We start from the raw sequence: 19,966 nt of genomic DNA, 5'->3' as shown, positions 1-19,966 counted from the left end.
CAGTTCGCCGTAAAAGAGAATCAGAAAAGATTGCGGTCAAGCTATAAGCGCTTGCCGTCGATGGGTGATGCAAGGAACATTATAAATGCAAGAGCACAGTATTACTTAGCCACTAACCTGGTCATGATCCTGCCTGATTGCCTTGTCTCTGTATAGGAGAGCTGTAGATCCTGCTACAATAAATAACCGTGCTGTTCCAGTTTCACGCTGAATAAAGCTGGTTTTGCTAAAGTACTGAGACTCAGCCTCGTGTTTTGGGGAGCATGACAGGGACTCGCATGTTACAGCACACAGACACGTGGTCAACATGCTATAGTAAACAGTATACGCTCATACGGATGTTGACTATATGAGTGAGGCACGCTGACTGAGAACAAGCATGGGAGACGAATACCCACAATCCCCATGTGATTTTTGGTGGACAAAGCATATACCTACTACTCGTATAGCAAGACCCCTCTCGTTTATCAAGTTAAACTTTATTAAAGACTTTAGCTCATCTTGCAAAACACTCGCAAACCAAGTTACTTGCAATCCAAGGTGTGGTGCCCAGCGGGCGTTCATGCCCGGCCTGGACACCCAGGAGGGCCGGAGGAGGGCTTGTGGATCCTCCGAAACACGAGTCCTCCCTGGTTGCTGTGGGGACCACAGGTACAGAGCTTGGAAGCTCATCCCTGTAGGGGCCTGTGGTCACCGCCAGGGGGCGCCCCAATGCCTTGGGAGTGTTGGCCCTCAGTACTTCCGCCACACCGGGAAGTACTGGGAGGAAGAGACTTGGAGACACCTGGTGGACTTCTGGTTTCACTGTGGGAGCTTCCGCCACACAGGGGTGTGGCTATGAGCCCTCAGGATGCAGCTGGAGCTCTTCCGGGGTGAATAAAAGGGGCCGCCTCCCTCCAATCGGGGCAAGACTCGGGTGGAAGTTGACGAAGCTTGGTGGAGAGGAGTGGAGGCGGACCAGAGACTAAGAGAAGGCATTGTGCGTGTGGCCAAGGACTTGAGGGGTGATTGGTGCTGCGGCACTGGGTTTGTGCTCACGATAAGTGTAAATAGTAGTTGTGAATAAACGTGTGTGGTTTAAACACCATGTCTACCTGTCGGTGTCCAGGCTGTTCCCCACAAAGGTTTCACTGTATTAAAAATAGAACCAGCCCTAGCATTGAGGGACACCACTCTTAACATCTGCCAATTCTTGTACGGTACCTCGCACCATAACTCTCTGCTTCCAGTGTCTGAGACAATTTTGCACCCATCTACAAATGACACCCTGCACTCCCACTTCTTTTAGTTTTGTTATTCTTAATAAATTGGAACACTGAAAAATAATTAACAAGCAATAAAAGTCATTTGACTTAAATGTAAAAACAAAACCAAAAACAGAATTAATAGCAGAATTTAAAATGTATTTAAATAAAAACAAAAGGACTAAATAAGCAAGAAAGAAATTTCACTTATGTTCAAAGTTTGCAAAAACAAAGTGAGAGATTTGTTAATTCTTACTAAAAATACGCTTTAGGTTTTGTTTGGTTTTGACTTTGAATTTTCTTTTGGTATTTAGGACTTTAAAGCTTAGTGTAATGATATTTGCCTATGTTTTGACCACTCTTGTGAACTGTGCTTAAAACCAGATTCAGTTTCCTGTTGTTACCATGGGTTATTTGAACTTATCATCTTTTCAAATGAATTCTACGGTCATAATCTGCCTATTCACTTTAAAGTTTTGAGAAGACAGTATCTCACCTGTCAGTGCCAGGTGCAAGACTGAAAGCAATCTTGGACTGGATGCTTACCCATCATAGGTATATGCAGATATTCTTTTTTACAGTCACCATTTTAACTCTCATGCACATCTTTGGGATATGGAAGAAACATACTCCAAGTAAAACTCTGCACAGATAATGCCAGGGCTGGAGTTCAAACCCAGCAGTGCCAACCACTGGGCACCATGCCAACCTCTAATCTTGCACAAATTATTATTAAATGTGTAGAATGAAACATAATAAGTGCTACTTCATTTTACATATACATAGAGGATAAATGTAAAGAACGTGTTTCATGGAATGGAATAAACCTTTGACTGTTTAAATATTTTCCTGCATGAGACTAGCACAATTTTAAATGATATAATATATAATGGGAAACGTAACTGTTTAAAATAATATTGGTGAAAAAAATATTATAGTGGTATTAAGGTGAGTTAACTATAACAAAAACAAAGTCAGAATTAGAAGCATTTTCAGTCCACTTCACCTTGACAGGCTGGAAAACAAAGATTCAGCAAAACTTTCTAAGACTGACACCTGGATGCTATTAGAAACCACGGTTTGATAGGTGACCTTTTTATTGATCAATAATATAGGACACTTGCAGACATGGCTGAAAATGCCACATGGTATAATTTAAATTGTATGACACTCAGCATACATTTGTGTATTCGGTGATTTTTTCTTAAATGGCAGTTTGAAATTTAAGTCATCTATCCAAGATGAATAACTTTGCTTCTCCTGTTCTGGTTGACTGAGGTGGACTCTGACAACTGCATTTCATGCCTGACTTTGGTGCCTTTTTATGCAATCCCTGTTCACTCATCCATCCAAATAAAATACAGTATATGTGTTTGCTACCCCCACCCGACCTTTTCTTTCCTTAATCTTTACTTTCTGACACTATACTATATTTCAAAGGCTTGTTTGCATAACCTTTCCCTGATCTAATTCAACTTGTACTGCATCCTCAGGTTTTGAAAGTAAATTACTGAGGGAAAGTTCTTTAAGCCTTTTGTGAATTCTGCCTTTGAAAGACACCAGATGTAACAAATTAAAAAAAAAAAGCTAATGTTTCTCTATTTAATCCTTAATGAATGAAGCTGTTTCAGCAGACATTGTTGCTTCTGTTTCCCTAGATATTGACGAGTGTGCAGGCGAGATGCACTATTGTCATGCCAACACAGTATGTGTTAATTTGCCTGCATCTTACCGATGTGACTGTATCTCTGGATATATAAGAGTTGACGATTTCTCCTGCACAGGTAAGTTTGTTAATTAAATTATTATTTTAATGAAATGGGGTATTTGTATTATGGATTTTGTTAGTATTATGTATGCAAATGTTGAAAATGAATTGATTGACTGTTATTGAACATAAAATAATAAAAGGTAACCAGAAAGGCATACCATGGGCTCATAACCTATGGTAGGGGCCAAGGAGATCGGGTGCAGTGTGAGTTGGGTGGTGGCCGAAGGTGGGGACCTTGGCAGTCCGATCCTCGGCTACAGAAGCTGGCTCTTGGGACATGGAATGTCACCTCTCTGAAGGGAAAGGAGCCTGAGCTAGTGCGCGATGTCGAGAGGTTCCAGCAAGATATAGTCGGACTCACCTCGACGCACAGCTTGGACTCTGGAACCAATCTCCTTGTGAGGGGCTGGACTCTCTACCACTCTGGAGTTGCCCCTGGTGAGAGGCACCGAGTGGGTGTGGGCATACTTATTGCCCCCTGACTTGGAGCCTGTTCATTGGGGTTTACCCTGGTGGACGAGAGGGTAACCTCCCTCCGCCTTCAGGTGGGGGGACAAGTCCTAACTGTTGTTTGCACATATGGGCATATGGCCGAATGGGCCATGTTCCGTGCCTTTTATTGTTGAGGCGGCTGACCGGAGCTGTGGCCGTAAGGTGGTTGGTGCCTGTCATGGCGGCAATCCCCGAACCCGTTGGTGGCCACTGGTGGTGAGGGATGCCGTCAAGCTGAAGAAGGTGGCCTACAGGACTCTGGAGGCAGCTGATAGGTACCGGCAGGCCAAGTGGAATGCAGCTTCTGTGGTTGCTGAGGCAAAAACTTGGGTGTGGGAGGAGTTTGGGAAGGCCATGGAGAACGACTTTCGGATGGCTTCAAGGAGATTCTGGTCCACCATCCGGTGTCTCAGGAGGGGGAAGCAGTGCAGTGTCAACACTGTATATGGTGGGGATGGTGCGCTGCTGACCTCAATTCAGGATGTTGTGGGTCGGTGGGGGGAGTACTTCGAAGACCTCCTCAATCCCACTAACATGCCTTCCAATGAGGAAGCAGAACCTGGGGACTCGGAGGTGGGCTCCCCCATCCCGGGGATGGATGAGATACGCCCGGAGTTCCTAAAGGAACTGGATGTTGTAGGACTGTCTTGGTTGACACGCCTCTGCAACATCGCATGGACATCAGGGACAGTGCCCCTGGATTTGCAGACCGGGGTGGTGGTCCCCCTCTTTAAGAAAGGGAACCGGAGGGTGTGTTCCAACTACAGAAGGATCGCACTCCTCAGCCTCCCTGGAAAAGTCTATTCGGGGGTCCTGGAGAGGAGGGTCCATCGGATAGTCGAACCTCGGATTCAGGAGGAACAGTGTGGTTTTCATCCTGGTCGCGGAACATAAACATAACATAAACACAGAGTAAACGGAAGAGTGGATTACTGTCTTCTTAGTACATAATGAGTTTGAAATGTAACACTACTGAGTTTAACAATAAAACAATATTGGGAAAGTCATACTAGGAAAAAGAGAAAATGCTACCTAAAAAATAAATATTTTGAATGTTGCCCCTCAGATATAATTCAAGTTTATCTGATATAGTGTTTTTCCCATTTACGCATCTCTCAAGTTTTGCTGATAGAATGGATTTTCCTGGCCTGACCTCTCGCTGTAACATGTGGGGAAATGAGACTTAATGCACTAATTTGAGTAACAATAGTTTCCTGTTGTAATTATTTTTTTAAGTTTTCCCTACTTCAACCAAACCTCATGATAATATTAAATGTTGCAATGCACCTGGAAAAATTGAGAAGAACTCATTGCTCTGAGCGTAATATGTCATAATACTGTAAAGGAAGTGGAGACATAGGGATGGATTTAAAATATACTGTCTGACCTGAGCCCACAATACTTTTAATTCTCTCTGTAAGAAAAACTGTATTGTCTGTGCCTCATCTTCATGTCCATTTACGCATTTTTGTTTTCTTTGTACTTTTAAAGCACAGTACGGCAAGAGTTAGGAATAAAGGTCTTTTCTTTGTTGACATTTTGAGAGGCATGTAGCTGTCATATTTTTTTTTTTGAATAGGTAAAACTGTGTGCTGAGGTCTTGTACACGCATAGTCTGTGCACCCACGTCATGGCATGTCAATTGGACCGAACGTGTTCATACAGTCTGATCACATATATGGCTGGCGACTCTATCATGCTGTGTGACTAGTCACTTGACCACCATTTCTAAAAATCACACAGTGTATGCTTGACATTAGAATGCATAGCAATACAGTGGAACCTCGGTTCACGAACGTCTCTGAACACGTACAAATCGGGTTACCACCAAAAAGTTCGTCAAACTTTTGCATCTGTTCATGACCACACACTCAGTATACGAACAAGCCAGTTTCCCTTTCGGTTTGTGTGCGCCGATGATTTCCGCACGTGTTCAGTCTGCTCCATTGTGCATTCCCTGTGCAGCGAGCGAGTGAGTGAGAGAGAGAGCGAGCGAGCGAGCGAGAGAGAAACACGCGTGCGTGAGAGAGACACATACACACGCGCGCGCAAAAAAGAGAGACACACACGCACAAGAGAGAAACACACACACACACACACACGCGCGAGAGAGAGAGCTGGCCACATAAGGCCGAGAAGGCAAGTTAAAGAATGCACCGGGCTTGTTTTTAAAGAGACTGATTCAAGCATTGTTTTAACCTCATTGTATTTAATGAAGACTTTTTCTATTGGATTTTTACCTCCATTTCACTTCTGTTTACAGCGATCGGTTCGTAGCGTGCATTGTTGCAATGTTACTTTTCTTGGTTGTTTATTAAATTACAGATTTTTCAAATGTTCATTTTTTCCCTGTGCTTAAAACTCAAAAAAAAAAGTGTTTTTAGCGAGCGGTTCGTTGCGCTATAAGGCGAACTCTTGCAATGTTAGTTTTCTCTGTTGTTCAAGGTTTTCTCAGTGTTATTCAATGTTTTTACATTTAGTTTACTATTACACTGTGCATTCTATGGTATAATTAACTATATTTGTGCTTAAAAATCTTTAAAAAAATATATTTACATACAGTTCGTACAGTCTGGAACAGATTCATTTTATTTACATACAATCCTATGGGGGAAATTACTTCGGGTCCACTGTATTCAGGTTTTGTCAGATTCAAAAATAGTTAATCATTTGTTACTGTGTACAAAGCTTCTATCCTGATTTTGAAAAACATTACCAAAAATATAAGAATAATTTATCATGTGTTATTATGGGTGCTGAACTGTCATCTGAATTAACTAACTTAAAGTTTATTAAAGTTAATCCTTCTTCAAGTGTAAAGAAAACCTTAGTCTCCAGTGGAATTCATTACTTTTGTTACTTTACTGTTCAGACCTATTTTTAAAACTATTTGATCCAAGGACAAAGAGATGGTTATAATTATATAGAAGAAAGTCTTTGTTTTTAGGGTAAATCTAATTTTAAATCACTAAGTGGTCCAAATGGCAAATACTAGAGATTCTCTTAAATTTGTTCAAATCTTTCTGAAAACATTTTTTCACAACAAAAATACTTCCTTTATTGTTAACAAATTTAAAATAAGGTCCTAAGGTGATTCTCTCATTTAAGTAAAATTGCCAACTTGACATCACACGGTGACACTCACAAAGGGACAGTTTCATTGTACTCTGAGCTAAGGATGATCCCATGCTGGTCTGGGATTAGTGCCGTTGCAATGTACCTCAGAGCTACAGACTAGCACTGGATCAAGAACAAGGCTAAGTGCAGTTCCAGTGTGCTGCTTGGAGTCTGAGAAGGAGAACAAAGTTACGTGCTAACTTAGACCACCTCATGAGCAGGTTTAGTGGACTTGGTACGGTCGGTCATGTTGCAAAATAAATTCTGCACACATGCAAACAGACTATTATGGACATTAAAATCACAAATATTCCATTACAAAATATCAAAACTGTATTTTATATTTATATTTGGACTAAAGTATAGCGTGATACTGATTCAAATATATTTAACTCAATGCCACAGAAAAAGACAAGCCAAGCAAGGAAATATTTTTATTTCATAATATCCATCCATCCATCCATTGTCTCCCGCTTATCCGAGGTCGGGTCGCGGGGGCAGCAGCTTGAGCAGAGATGCCCAGACTTCCCTCTCCCCGGCCACTTCTTCTAGCTCTTCCGGGAGAATCCCAAGGCGTTCCCAGGCCAGTCGAGAGACATAGTCCCTCCAGCGTGTCCTGGGTCTTCCCCGGGGCCTCCTCCCGGTTGGACGTGCCCAGAACACCTCACCAGGGAGGCGTCCAGGAGGCATCCTGATCAGATGCCCGAGCCACCTCATCTGACTCCTCTCAATGCGGAGGAGCAGCGGCTCTACTCTGAGCCCCTCCCGGATGACTGAGCTTTTCACCCTATCTTTAAGGGAAAGCCCAGACACCCTGCGGAGGAAACTCATTTCAGCCGCTTGTATTCGCGATCTCGTTCTTTCGGTCACTACCCATAGCTCATGACCATAGGTGAGGGTAGGAACATAGATCGACTGGTAAATTGAGAGCTTCGCCTTGCGGCTCAGCTCCTTTTTCACCACAACAGACCGATGCAGCGCCCGCATTACTGCGGATGCCGCACCGATCCGCCTGTCGATCTCACGCTCCATTCTTCCCTCACTCGTGAACAAGACCCCGAGATACTTGAACTCCTCCACTTGGGGCAGGATCTTGCTACCAACCCTGAGAGGGCACTCCACCCTTTTCCGGCTGAGGACCATGGTCTCGGATTTGGAGGTGCTGATTCTCATCCCAGCCGCTTCACACTCGGCTGCGAACCGATCCAGAGAGAGCTGAAGATCACGGCCTGATGAAGCAAACAGGACAACATCATCTGCAAAAAGCAGTGACCCAATCCTGAGCCCACCAAACCGGACCCTCTCAACGCCCTGGCTGCGCCTAGAAATTCTGTCCATAAAAGTTATGAACAGAATCGGTGACAAAGGGCAGCCCTGGCGGAGTCCAACTCTCACTGGAAACGGGTTCGACTTACTGCCGGCAATGCGGACCAAGCTCTGGCACCGATCGTACAGGGACTGAACAGCCCTTATCAGGGGGGCCGGTACCCCATACTCTCGGAGTACCCCCCACAGGATTCCCCGAGGGACACGGTCGAATGCCTTTTCCAAGTCCACAAAACACATGTAGACTGGTTGGGCAAACTCCCATGCACCCTCCAGGACCCTGCTAAGGGTATAGAGCTGGTCCACTGTTCCGCGACCAGGACGAAAACCACACTGTTCCTCCTGAATCCGAGGCTCGACTATCCGACGGACCCTCCTCTCCAGGACCCCTGAATAGACTTTTCCAGGGAGGCTGAGGAGTGTGATCCCTCTGTAGTTGGAACACACCCTCCGATCCCCCTTCTTAAAGAGGGGGACCACCACCCCGGTCTGCCAATCCAGAGGCACTGTCCCTGATGTCCATGCGATGTTGCAGAGGCGTGTCAGCCAAGACAGTCCTACAACATCCAGAGCCTTGAGGAACTCCGGGCGTATCTCATCCACCCCTGGGGCCCTGCCACCAAGGAGGTTTTTGACCACCTCAGTGACCTCAGTCCCAGAGATGGGGGAGCCCACCTCTGAGTCCCCAGGCTCTGCTTCCTCATTGGAAGGCATGTTAATGGGATTGAGGAGGTCTTCGAAGTATTCCCCCCACCGACCCACAACGTCCCGAGTCGAGGTCAGCAGCGCACCATCCCCACCATATACAGTGTTGACACTGCACTGCTTCCCCTTCCTGAGACGCCGGATGGTGGACCAGAATCTCCTCGAAGCCGTCCGAAAGTCGTTCTCCATGGCCTCCCCAAACTCCTCCCACGCCCGAGTTTTTGCCTCAGCAACCACCAAAGCCGCATTCCGCTTGGCCTGCCGGTACCTATCAGCTGCCTCCGGGGTCCCACAGGACAAAAGGGTCCTGTAGGACTCCTTCTTCAGCTTGACGGCATCCTTCACCGCCGGTGTCCACCAACGGGTTCGGGGATTGCCGCCACGACAGGCACTGACCACCTTACGGCCACAGCTCCGGTCAGCTGCCTCAACAATAGAGGCACGGAACATGGCCCATTCGGACTCAATGTCCCCCACCTCCCTCGGGATGTGGTCGAAGTTCTGCCAGAGGTGGGAGTTGAAGCTACTTCTGACAGGGGGCTCTGCCAGACGTTCCCAGCAGACCCTCACAACACGTTTGGGCCTACCACGCCCGACCGGCATCCTCCCCCACCATCGAAGCCAACTCACCACCAGGTGGTGATCAGTTGACAGCTCCGCCCCTCTCTTCACCCGAGTGTCCAAGACATGTGGCCGCAAGTCCGACGACACGAGCACAAAGTCGATCATAAAAATATGGATCAACAAATATTTAACCATTAATCTTCAGTAAAAAGATGCAGATTTGGTGTCTCTATCAGTCAGCCACCAGTTTCAAAAGTGCACATGGAAAGATGCTGCTAGTTTCCTCCATATTGTATTCCTTCCTATTGTTTTGGAGGTAACAGATCTACAGAGGCTACAGATTTGACATGACAACTTTTACAATATGTAGTATATAATGCTTATGCTCCCCTGTGAAGTTTGCACTGTGATGACGCATTCTTTACAAATATTGTCCAGCCTCTGACTAGGTATTTGATATGCTTTGGTGATTGTTTAATTAATTAAATTATTAGGAAAAAGTTGAGGGCATAATAAATAACAAGTATAGACTCTTCTGTGTTATCAATGCAATTGAGAAAATGAGTTAGCAGATTAAGACCCCTACAGGCTCCACAATGTCACAGGCACATTTTTTACACATTTTTAAGCCAGTGGTTACTAGTACATTACATTAGATTGAGTAGTGGCGATATAATGTGTGAGCCCCTTATACAACAAAGAGCACAAAGTACTGTTGAAACAGAAAAATGCTAATGCTATTGAGATGGGGCAAGATGACAGAAATTTAATGACTGTAGCTGCACCACAGCTACTTTTAAGTAGGAGTGAAGTTGTTAGGGCATAATCTACAGGTCAGTCGGTGAGAGCAGATAAAATCTGAAGTGATTCTGACCTTTCAGTCTGGAGTTAAAGGTGAGAGGGATTATGATTATTTCGGCAGTGTGAATATTAACATCCTAAAATCCTGTTGCAGCTACAGTCAAAAAATATTGCCTAATGCCCAATACATTAACATACAGTACAAAATATAAATAAAAGTTATTTAACGATCGCTCTGGGCAATCCTAATAGTACTATAGGATTAATCAATAGCATTTTTATATTCACCTTAACAAAGTTAAATACTGTAAAACTGCTTGACTTAGGTGACACATGTGCACACAACGGGTGGGGTGGAGAAATGGTGATTTGGTAGGAAGGCTGAATTCGCTACAACACTTAAATTACTTTATTTTTGCATATGCTACAGCGTATACCCAGGTCACCCTTATGGTAGATCATCATCAACCCAGAAGCTGCAGAGGGACAGTAATGGTTCACATATAATTTAACTAACATTTACCTTTCATTATCATTCATCCATCCATTATCCAACCCGCTATATCCCAACTACAGGATTACGGGGGTCTGCCGGAGCCAATCCCAGCCAACACAGGGCGCAAGGCAGTAACAAACCCCAGGCAGGGCACCATCCCACCGCAGGGTGCACACACACACACACACACACACACGCACACACACACACACACACTCACTAGAGACAATTTAGAATCGCCAATGGACCTAACCTGCATGTCTTTGGACTGTGGGAGGAAACCCACGCAGACAAGGGGAGAACATACAAACTTCACGCAGGGAGGACCCGGGAAGCAAACCTGGGTCACCTAACTGCGCGGCAGCAGCGCTACCACTGTGTCACCGTGCCGCTCCTTTCATTATCATTTCTTTCTATATACTTTCCATAGATTTCATGGCCTTTTCAGGTGCTGTATGTGTATAACAATTACAATAACAATGTCAACACTCATGTTGATCTAATGTAATTTAACAATTTCAATTATTTTGATTAAGTTTACATGAGGACATTCTTTAACCCTGTAATCTGTCCCTTTAAACCGAGAGGAATGTGCAGCTGCTATTTGTTAATTGAGAGAGGTCGAGATGTTAATTGCCTGCACACCACCATTAAAGGGTAATCAGAAAGACAGCTGAACAAACAGACAACAACACAGAAAACAACAACAAGACAACCTGCATATTAGATAAACTTGATCTTGTTTCGCTGTTCACTACAACATAACTTAGACCTGAGGATCGTCTCCTCTTAGTATGATACTATGTAGTCTGTTCTGCAACTGACCCATAACATTCTAGCAGGGGCATCGCCTGCAAGGGAGACTGGTACCTTCATTAACATGTGGCATCCAGCAACAAAAAATAAACGAAAGCCCAGTATCTATAAAGCACAGTATAATTTCTTCTTATTTGTATGTTCTTCATGCACAGCTTTGCTTTTAAGTGTCACACAGCTACACCTCACCATAAGTCCGTATTTTGGCATGTAACTTTCAGTTGTGCTGTCTTCACCCTCTTGTAGGGCAGCTGTGGCAGCTCAGGGTCAGAGCAAGCAGTAAGAAACACAACAGAGTGATTAAATGACAGAAAACAGTGCCATGCAGTTCGTGACAGTTAACATGCCTTTCTTTCAACCAAAAAAATTCAGATTAGATTCCTTCTTATTATATTTAGAACTTGTTCTTTAATCAAGCATTACCATCACTATATTGGTAATGGTTCCAAACTACCCCAGTTGGGACTATATTATCTCAAGAGTTATTTATTGAAATGTTGGGGTCCTTTGGAGTTGAAAAACACAGGATTAATACAGCAATACATTTACAATAGTTATGGGCTTAATACAACAAACCTAAGGGTCATACATTTTGTCAATATATAATTTATAATACCTAGACAATGCCAAGTAAATTACCTACAGTAGTATAAATTAAAGCAAATTTGTAAATAATAAACACAAAAAAACAAGAAAAACAACCTCAGTTATGTTCTGAAACTGGCAATCTTTAGCATTGCAAAAAAATGAAACTGTATTTGAACTGTTAACTGTATTTGTAATAAATATATTATCAACACAAAAAAAATAAATAATTGATTCTCCTAATTGCACATGTAAGGATTTTATTCAGGTTGAACTAGTAGTAAGGAGTCAGCAGAAATGTTTTCCTTTCTTTGAGCTTTGTCCAATTGCACAACCCCTACTAACTATATACAGTATGGCCTACAGTACAGTATTACACACAGAAATTATTACAAATTCTAAAATGATTACCGGTTGGAAGCCTGGGCTACTGCCTCATAGCAACCCTTTCTCACGATGTATGCAAACATCGCATGGCAAGCCAGCAAGCTGATAGCTGACCCCGCAAAGAGGAACTGTAAGAGTGAGTTTGATTCCCTTTGAAAAACTGTTTAAGAGGGGGTTTCGGAAGGGCTTCTGTGTCCCCCTGCAGAAGCGATCACAATATATAATATGATAACAGCTAATTTTGGGGACATTAAGAGAATTTAACATATAATATAAAGACTGAAGTTATTCTTTGCTTTTTGCTTGATCAGCACCAATCAAAAGGGAAGCTGGCAAATAAGATAAGGTGGAGTAAAACTGTTAACATTAAAAAATTATTTGTCAAAGTCATATTTCATGATTTAGGGTAATGTAGATTAATTGCAATTTAGCCTCCCTTGGTAATTGTCTCTCTCTTATAAGAAATACTTGCTTTTAATTGTAAGTATAGTGCAATGTTCAGTGACAAAAAGCAAGTTCTAGTAGATGCTTAATTGTTTTCCATTTTTTACAGCTTAACTATACTAAGATGCAAAAGACAGAATAAAACAAAAACTTATCAAATTAGGTTCTTGAAAGCACACATATTAAAACTTTAACTCTATTATAAATAATCAAGACATTTCTGTTTTCTCTTAATGTAGCTCATTGTCTCTTCTTTCATGTGCTTCCTGCTGCTAACAATGCACCCCACATTCTTTGTACCATTCATGCCACACTGTTAATTAGGTTGCATGACAGTTTTGATTATCAGATAGTGAAGTACAGCTGAAACTTTTAAAGGTAGGACCAACCTCCCCCTAAGTATTGAGTCATTGTGCTGTCTACATCTTGGTGAACCCTTCATATATTTTATCAATCTTGCTTGTATTTGATGTTTCTGGTTTTATTAATTTTTGAGGGTATCGTTGGGGAACAGGTAGAGGACATGGCCAAATCCTTTAGTCAATAGAACAGGTTGCTTAAAAACATCTCAGACAAATAGGGCCTAATTGTAGATTTCTGACAGTCTCAGTTGAGAGAAAGAGATGTATACAAAGTACAATTCTGACCTGATTTTGACCTTGTTTCTCAACTCATTGATCTGTTATCACTTCTAAAAGTCTCACATATGTTGAGGAAGAATGTATTCTGTTCAGGGCTAACTTCCATTCACTGTCTTAAAATCTTGTTGTTCTGTATCAAATTATCCAAAATTGTATAATTACAGAATCACAGATGTTGTCTTAACCCTTAAACCGCCAGAACCAGCAATAGTCGTTTCCCAATGCAATTTGCCAGCACGCAGGAGTCAAATATATTCGGCGACGTACAATCATTGAACTCCGCAAATGGCTAAAGTTGGTTCCCAGTGCAATTTGCCAGCATGCAGAAGCCGAATATATTCGGTGACGTACATTCATTGAATGCCGCAACCAGCTATAGTCGCATCCCAGTGCAATTTACCAGCACGCCGGAGCTGATCAGTCAGTGCCTTACATTCGTTGAGCAGTCTGCTCATGAGCACTGCAGCATCACTGTCCCTGGGATTCAGCCTCTGCACTAGACTAGCCTGCAAGCATCAGTGTTTACTTCTGTGTGCTTGCATGCAGCCAGTTCAAGTACAGTTGGCTCAGTGATTTACTGAATTTCATCAATGGCATCAGTTGCACCTTGTACATATTGCTCCAGTAGTTATTTAAGTAGTTTTTACAGTTGATTGGCAGTGTGTAAAATGATCAGTGTTGCAGTAATTGTGATGCTTTTTGCATGAAAAAAATATGTGTTCCATTAAAATTTCACTTTTTCTTGGTGAATTGTGACATTTACTTAAAAAGTGCTGCAAAAAAGTATCATATATAGTTTATCTATATTGTTAGTACATATGGAGGTACCACCTCCATAATGGAAAAAGAAATGACTTTAGAAATGGGAGGGAGGCTGTTTATATATATATATATATATATATATATATATATATATATATATATATATATATATATATATATATATGTCACTGTGATTACTCGATGAAAAATGTCTTGGTGATTACTTACTTCAAAGTTGTTGATGAAAATGGAGTGCATAGTGTAGGGATTATAAAAAAGAAGCATTACAAGATATGTTTAGCTACCCAGTCAAAGTCTCAGATTTTGAGCATTCACTGGATAATCACTATCAAAATATTGGGAAAGTGCTTTTAAAGGCATTAGAATATTACATAAAATTTTCTCTCTAAAGAAAAAATAGATGTGTTCTTATTGTGACATTTGAATTGCAGTTGCAGTTGCACTAAGATCCTCATATTAATTGTGGTAGAAACCGGGGGCCTCATGCATAACGCCGTACATAGAATTCAAACTAAAACATGGAGTAAAGACAAAAGTGGAAATGTACATACGCACAAAAAACTCCAGATGCATAAATCTGTGCGTTTGCCAACTTCCACGTTCTTCCGCTCCATAAATCCCAGTCAGCATGAAAAGTAATGCACGTGCATGCGCCTGCTGCCCCACCCCAACTCCTCCCAGAATTATGCCTCTTTGAATATGCAAATCAATATAAATAGCCCTTAAGCTCATCGTTCTGTGAAAAGGCAATGGCAAAAGCACGGGGGAAAATAGAAGAATTTTAGCAAATACCAGGTGGAGGCAAGGAAAAACATACTATTTGTTGGTTTAAACAGTGGTATAAACAACAAAAGGAAGTTGATCGAGTGACATAGAGTGTCAGAAAAACTCGAAAGCTCAAGTTCACAAAGTTGCACAGTGCACCGAAATAAAAAAGAAGTTGACAAATATCAAAGTTGCCATGAAAAGGGGAGTCGTAGCCCATCATCTGAGTGTCATATGAAAGCTTATTAGGGTACAGAGAAAAGAAACAAAAATAGGGACACGGTAAGAAAAAAGCTTGAAATGTCAACTTTAATCTCAAAATTTCCACTTTAATCACATAGTTTATTTTGTCATCATAAACCTCATCTTTAAATCTTTTAATTTACTAGTTTCTCAAATACCATCGTAACTAAAGTAGCACGTTAAATGCTTTGTTTTGTATGTGTTCTTCTATGTGCTCTATGTGTGTGAATCACTATGTCCTTCTTAAACGGGCTTTCTCTTCCTTTGACTGGACACAGAATCCATTGCATTTGTGATTTACAGCTCTCTGAATAATTAAAATACTGAAATGTATACTTGATATCATTTTCATGATGATAGGAGTTAAAGCATGTTATTAAACATGGGAACAGGGTGGCTCAGTGATAGTGATGAGCTGGCGCCCTGTCCAAAGACTGCCTCACAGAAGATGCTTGCTGCGCCGTGCGTGACCTTCAATGAAATAATTTACTGCAGCAGTACTGTCTCTTTCAAACATGCTAACCCCAATTATTGTCCTTCCTTTTCTTTCTCCAAGTAACCAATCGCCACACAATCAGCTGTGTAATAGATATTAAGCCATCTGTATGCTTAAAACACCGATTTTTCAAAACTTTTAAGGAACATTGAAATATCTTCGTAGTACATGTTTAATTATTCCATCCATCTATCCTTCCAGTGTCACTCTAGACCCAGCAAGAATACAGTGCGAGGCAGGAACAGTCTCTGAACGGGGTGCCAGTTCGTCGTTAGCGCTGTGACACTGTGTCCTCACATGTTTAATTATTAACAGTATACATTAATCAAATGATGTTAAAATTTTATCTGTGTAATGTAATAAACATATTTTGCTTCATCTTAAAAATGATATCGTCATCATATGTAAATATTCGCTTTATAAAGTGGCGCAGGTTGTGCTATATTATAACTGTATTGCAAGTTTACATTGAGGTGATTGTACTTGTACTGATTGAGTGCCTTTATTGTTCTTGGGAGGAAACTGTTTCTGAACCGCAATATCCCTACAGGAAAGGCTCTGAAGCGTTTGTCGTTTGAGAGCAGTTCAAATAGACAGCATGGCTGAGGCAGCGTGTGCTTGATGCTATATACCGAAAATTCTCTTTCCGATCAGATTGCACACTCAAATACAGTGGGATAAATAGTCTGAGTGGTGCATTGAGAGGAACAACGCTAAAGCAGCTATGGTATTTGGAATAGTTTGGCCATTTCGTGGACCATTATATTGTTACAAGTTAATTACAATCAGATGCCTTAACACTAGAATTACCAGAGCCTGCGAAAAAACTCATAGATCCGAACCCTTAGGTCAATAAGCTGCAAGCAGCCTGCTATCACATCCCCCCACCGCCACACAGTTTTCTCAGCTCAAGTCTGTTTACCTGCGTGTCAGTTGCTTAAATAGATAGATAGATAGATAGATAGATAGATAGATAGATAGATAGATAGATAGATAGATAGATAGATAGATAGATAGATAGATAGATAGATAGATAGATAGATAGATAGATAGATAGATAGATAGATAGATAGATAGATAGATACTTTATTAATCCCAAGGGGAAATTCACAAGATGATGACGACGGTTCTACATCGGAGCAAGAATGCACGTCACACTTTTTCCATCGCTGTGCTTTGTATATGTACACGGGAAGCTCTGCAGTCTACTTGTGACTTTACGATGTAGAAAGTAAGTAAATAAATAAAGGTAAATAAGTAAATAACATTTGATCTGGCTCTTATATACAAAGTACAGCGACGGCAGCTTCCACCTTCAGCTATAGACTCTCCACTCTAGTGTTTAGATCTGGATGGTGCATGTGCCCAAAACATTAACATTTATATTTTACTTACATAAAAGCCAGAATGTTATTCTACGATGTAGAACTGTCGTCATCATCTGAGTACAACTCTATTATAGCGTGTCTTTATGTGAAAACAGCAGTGTCAGATGGGGATGGGGGTGGGGGGGTTTGATCGTGAACGTGACTAAGAGAATAAAACAATAAAAAAAACAAAGCTAACCTTTACAAGTATCATAAATTTACACCGGCTGTTACAGACTGAAATCAAATGTATGTTTTTATTCTAAGATAGTAAGAATAAGAGCAGCTCACTTCTCAAAACGGATTCGTCCGGGGTCGAACCCGTGAAGTTTTGATTACTAGTCAACAGCTGATACCGTTGCGCCACCAAAGCGGTTGTAGCAAATGCGTGTCAATGTCGCACCCAAATGCGGGTTCTTTTTCTGCAGTTATATTCTTGAATAGAAGTGAACTTGTTCCTCGTATTTGTACCTTTTTGTGAAAGTGTTTATTTGATATTTGGACTTCAGGCTTCACACATTATACACTTCATGTCTACATTTTGTCAATTATTACTAAAACATGAAAAACGTTGTTTTAACAATGTGTTTACATAGATTGTTCTAGATGCGGAACACACATGAAATGCATGTGTTACAAGTAACGATATAGTATTTATAAAAGGTGTCATTTCGCTTGATTTCTCACTCTATACAACTCTAAGCAACTGACACGCAGGTAAACAGACTTGAGCTAAGAGAACTGTGTGGCGGTGGGGGTATGTGATAGTAGGCTGCTTGCTGCTTATCGACACATTTACAGGACAAAAGACGCTGATGGAGAGGTGTGAAGGGATTTAAGGTGGGATGGATCTACGAGTTTTTTCATAGGCTTTGGGAATTCTAGTGTTAAACTAATAAACAATATGCGGTTAATTTCAGTATATATGATAAAGCCACTTCAGGGATGTGGATCTAAAAAAGCAAGGGAAACCACACTGGAACAAAAGACAAAAGCACTGCTTTGACGCTGTGTGCCACCAATTTGCAAAACTGAGCAGAGAACTTGTGTACACCAGGGTTTGAACTAGCGTGAAAATGTGCGTGGCTTTACGGCAAGTTTTATACATCGCGATTTGAGCGTGGAAACGGGAGTATGCAACATTTTTGTGCATACGTACCGTTTATACATGAGGCACCAGATAATTGGTAAATGAGCATGAATGAAAGATTCAAATGTAAATTCAAGGAAATGTTTAAGGGCTTCAGTATTGTGTGTATTTACATGGACACCTCTCAGGATTTCAAGATTTAACAGTTTATCTAGACACTAATGTCCTATTCATGTTTTTTTTTTAACTTGTCTTAGGCTCTGCTGGCATTTTCAGAGAACTGTGAAATTGCAGAGAATTTTCAGAGAATTGTGAAAGCCATGGTCCACTGACATACCTCGGGACTGTGCATTTTTTTTCAGAAAACAGCAATAACTTTCCTTTTGACATTAACTCAAAATAAGGCATAGTTTGTTTAGAAACATAATGTACTTAACTAAGTTAACTCTTTTAGGGCTAATGTCGAGTTTTGTCAACAGCAGGGGTCAAGGTTGGATGTTGAATTTGGTTAACATCCAGGGGTAGAGGGTAATAATCAGCTGTAGACATCGACAAAACTCACCATCATGTTACGGGTAGACCCTCTTTGCTTGGTGGACTGTTAGACTCACTGACTTGACATTGAATCCCTGTGTGTGTGTGTGTGTGTGTGTGTGTGTGTGAGGAGTGTAGAGTAAACAACGTCTAGAATGGCATTGACATCTGGCAAAAGAGCAAAGCGAATGTGCAAAGCAAAATACTCTGTGGGCATTGTTAATTTTTTTTTGCTTTTTGCATATTATTGCTGAATCAGACTAACTTATCAGACTCCGATTTTGATGCAAGTGATCTGGAAATCAAAAATAAAGGCAGGTAGCGGTTTCCTTTTCAGAAAGTGTCTTTCAGAATTTAAATGGTTAGACAAAACAGGTATGTAGTAAGTATGTAAGCCGTGTTACAGCTGATCTTAGAAAGCTAATGTTTAATGTTAAATGCATTTAATGTTTGTTTTGTATGCTTTTTAGAAAACTGAGTTTTTGGGGGAAATATTCAGACCTGGGAGAAAATGAAAAAAGAATTAGCCCTGAAAGAGTTAAATTAATCATGAATGACATATTCATCAGGACACCAAAAGAAACTTTTCTCCGATTAAGGCAATATTTTTTGTTATCAGTTTAACCTACATTGTATACTTTAATATGATACAGTTGGAAAATTGAGAAAACAATCCGTGTGATTAGATTTCATTTGTTTAAATATTACAATTCAAAATAAAACTGTATATTTTCTTATTTGTTGATATTTTCAATTCACTAATATTATCAATATTTGTCAAAATGTAATTTAGGAGGCCAAATTCAAAATCTAATGGTGGATCATGGAGCAGACAATCAGAACACTGTCAGTGGCAGTGTGTGGTGTGACGATGACATTACAACATTTTTTAATGAGAAGAGGCCATTCATCCCAACTAAGATCATCAGTCTTATTTACCAAATTGTGAAAGTACCTGAATTACTACTGGCTACCATACTTATACCATACCATACCATACTTATAGTTCTCTGAGTGGTAGAAATCTTTCTAACATTTATGTGAAAAGTATACTCATCACTAATTTCAGCCAAATTAATCCTCCCTTTCTACAATTTCAAATCACTAACTACCTCATCAGTTCTCATTGTAACTGTTGAGAACTCATTGGCATCTTCAGATTTGAAATCTTCAGAAAAATGTTGTGTTAATATATATAGTAGCTTATAAACACTGCATTTTGTATAAACCTCAGTAAATCCTTCATTGAAGATATTCTCTAGTTTTTTTTTCTTTCAGTGGAGGGAAAATGATTCATTT

The 19,966-nt window shown here is 41.1% G+C and overlaps 1 protein-coding gene across 1 annotated transcript in view; it reads left to right on the top strand.

Annotated features, from left to right (window-relative positions):
• Positions 1-19,966, top strand: part of LOC114645928 (protein kinase C-binding protein NELL1-like) — a 1,522,815-nt gene that overhangs the window by 876,995 nt on the left and 625,854 nt on the right. Inside the window, exon 13 of the mRNA XM_028793848.2 lies at positions 2,903-3,028. Within this exon, the coding sequence (XP_028649681.1) occupies positions 2,903-3,028 (126 nt within the window). The remainder of the gene's footprint in view (positions 1-2,902; positions 3,029-19,966) is intronic.

This window comes from Erpetoichthys calabaricus, chromosome 2 (assembly GCF_900747795.2).
Source record: "Erpetoichthys calabaricus chromosome 2, fErpCal1.3, whole genome shotgun sequence".
NCBI classification, from domain to species: domain Eukaryota; kingdom Metazoa; phylum Chordata; class Cladistia; order Polypteriformes; family Polypteridae; genus Erpetoichthys; species Erpetoichthys calabaricus.
This window is presented reverse-complemented; position numbering and strand designations above follow the sequence as displayed.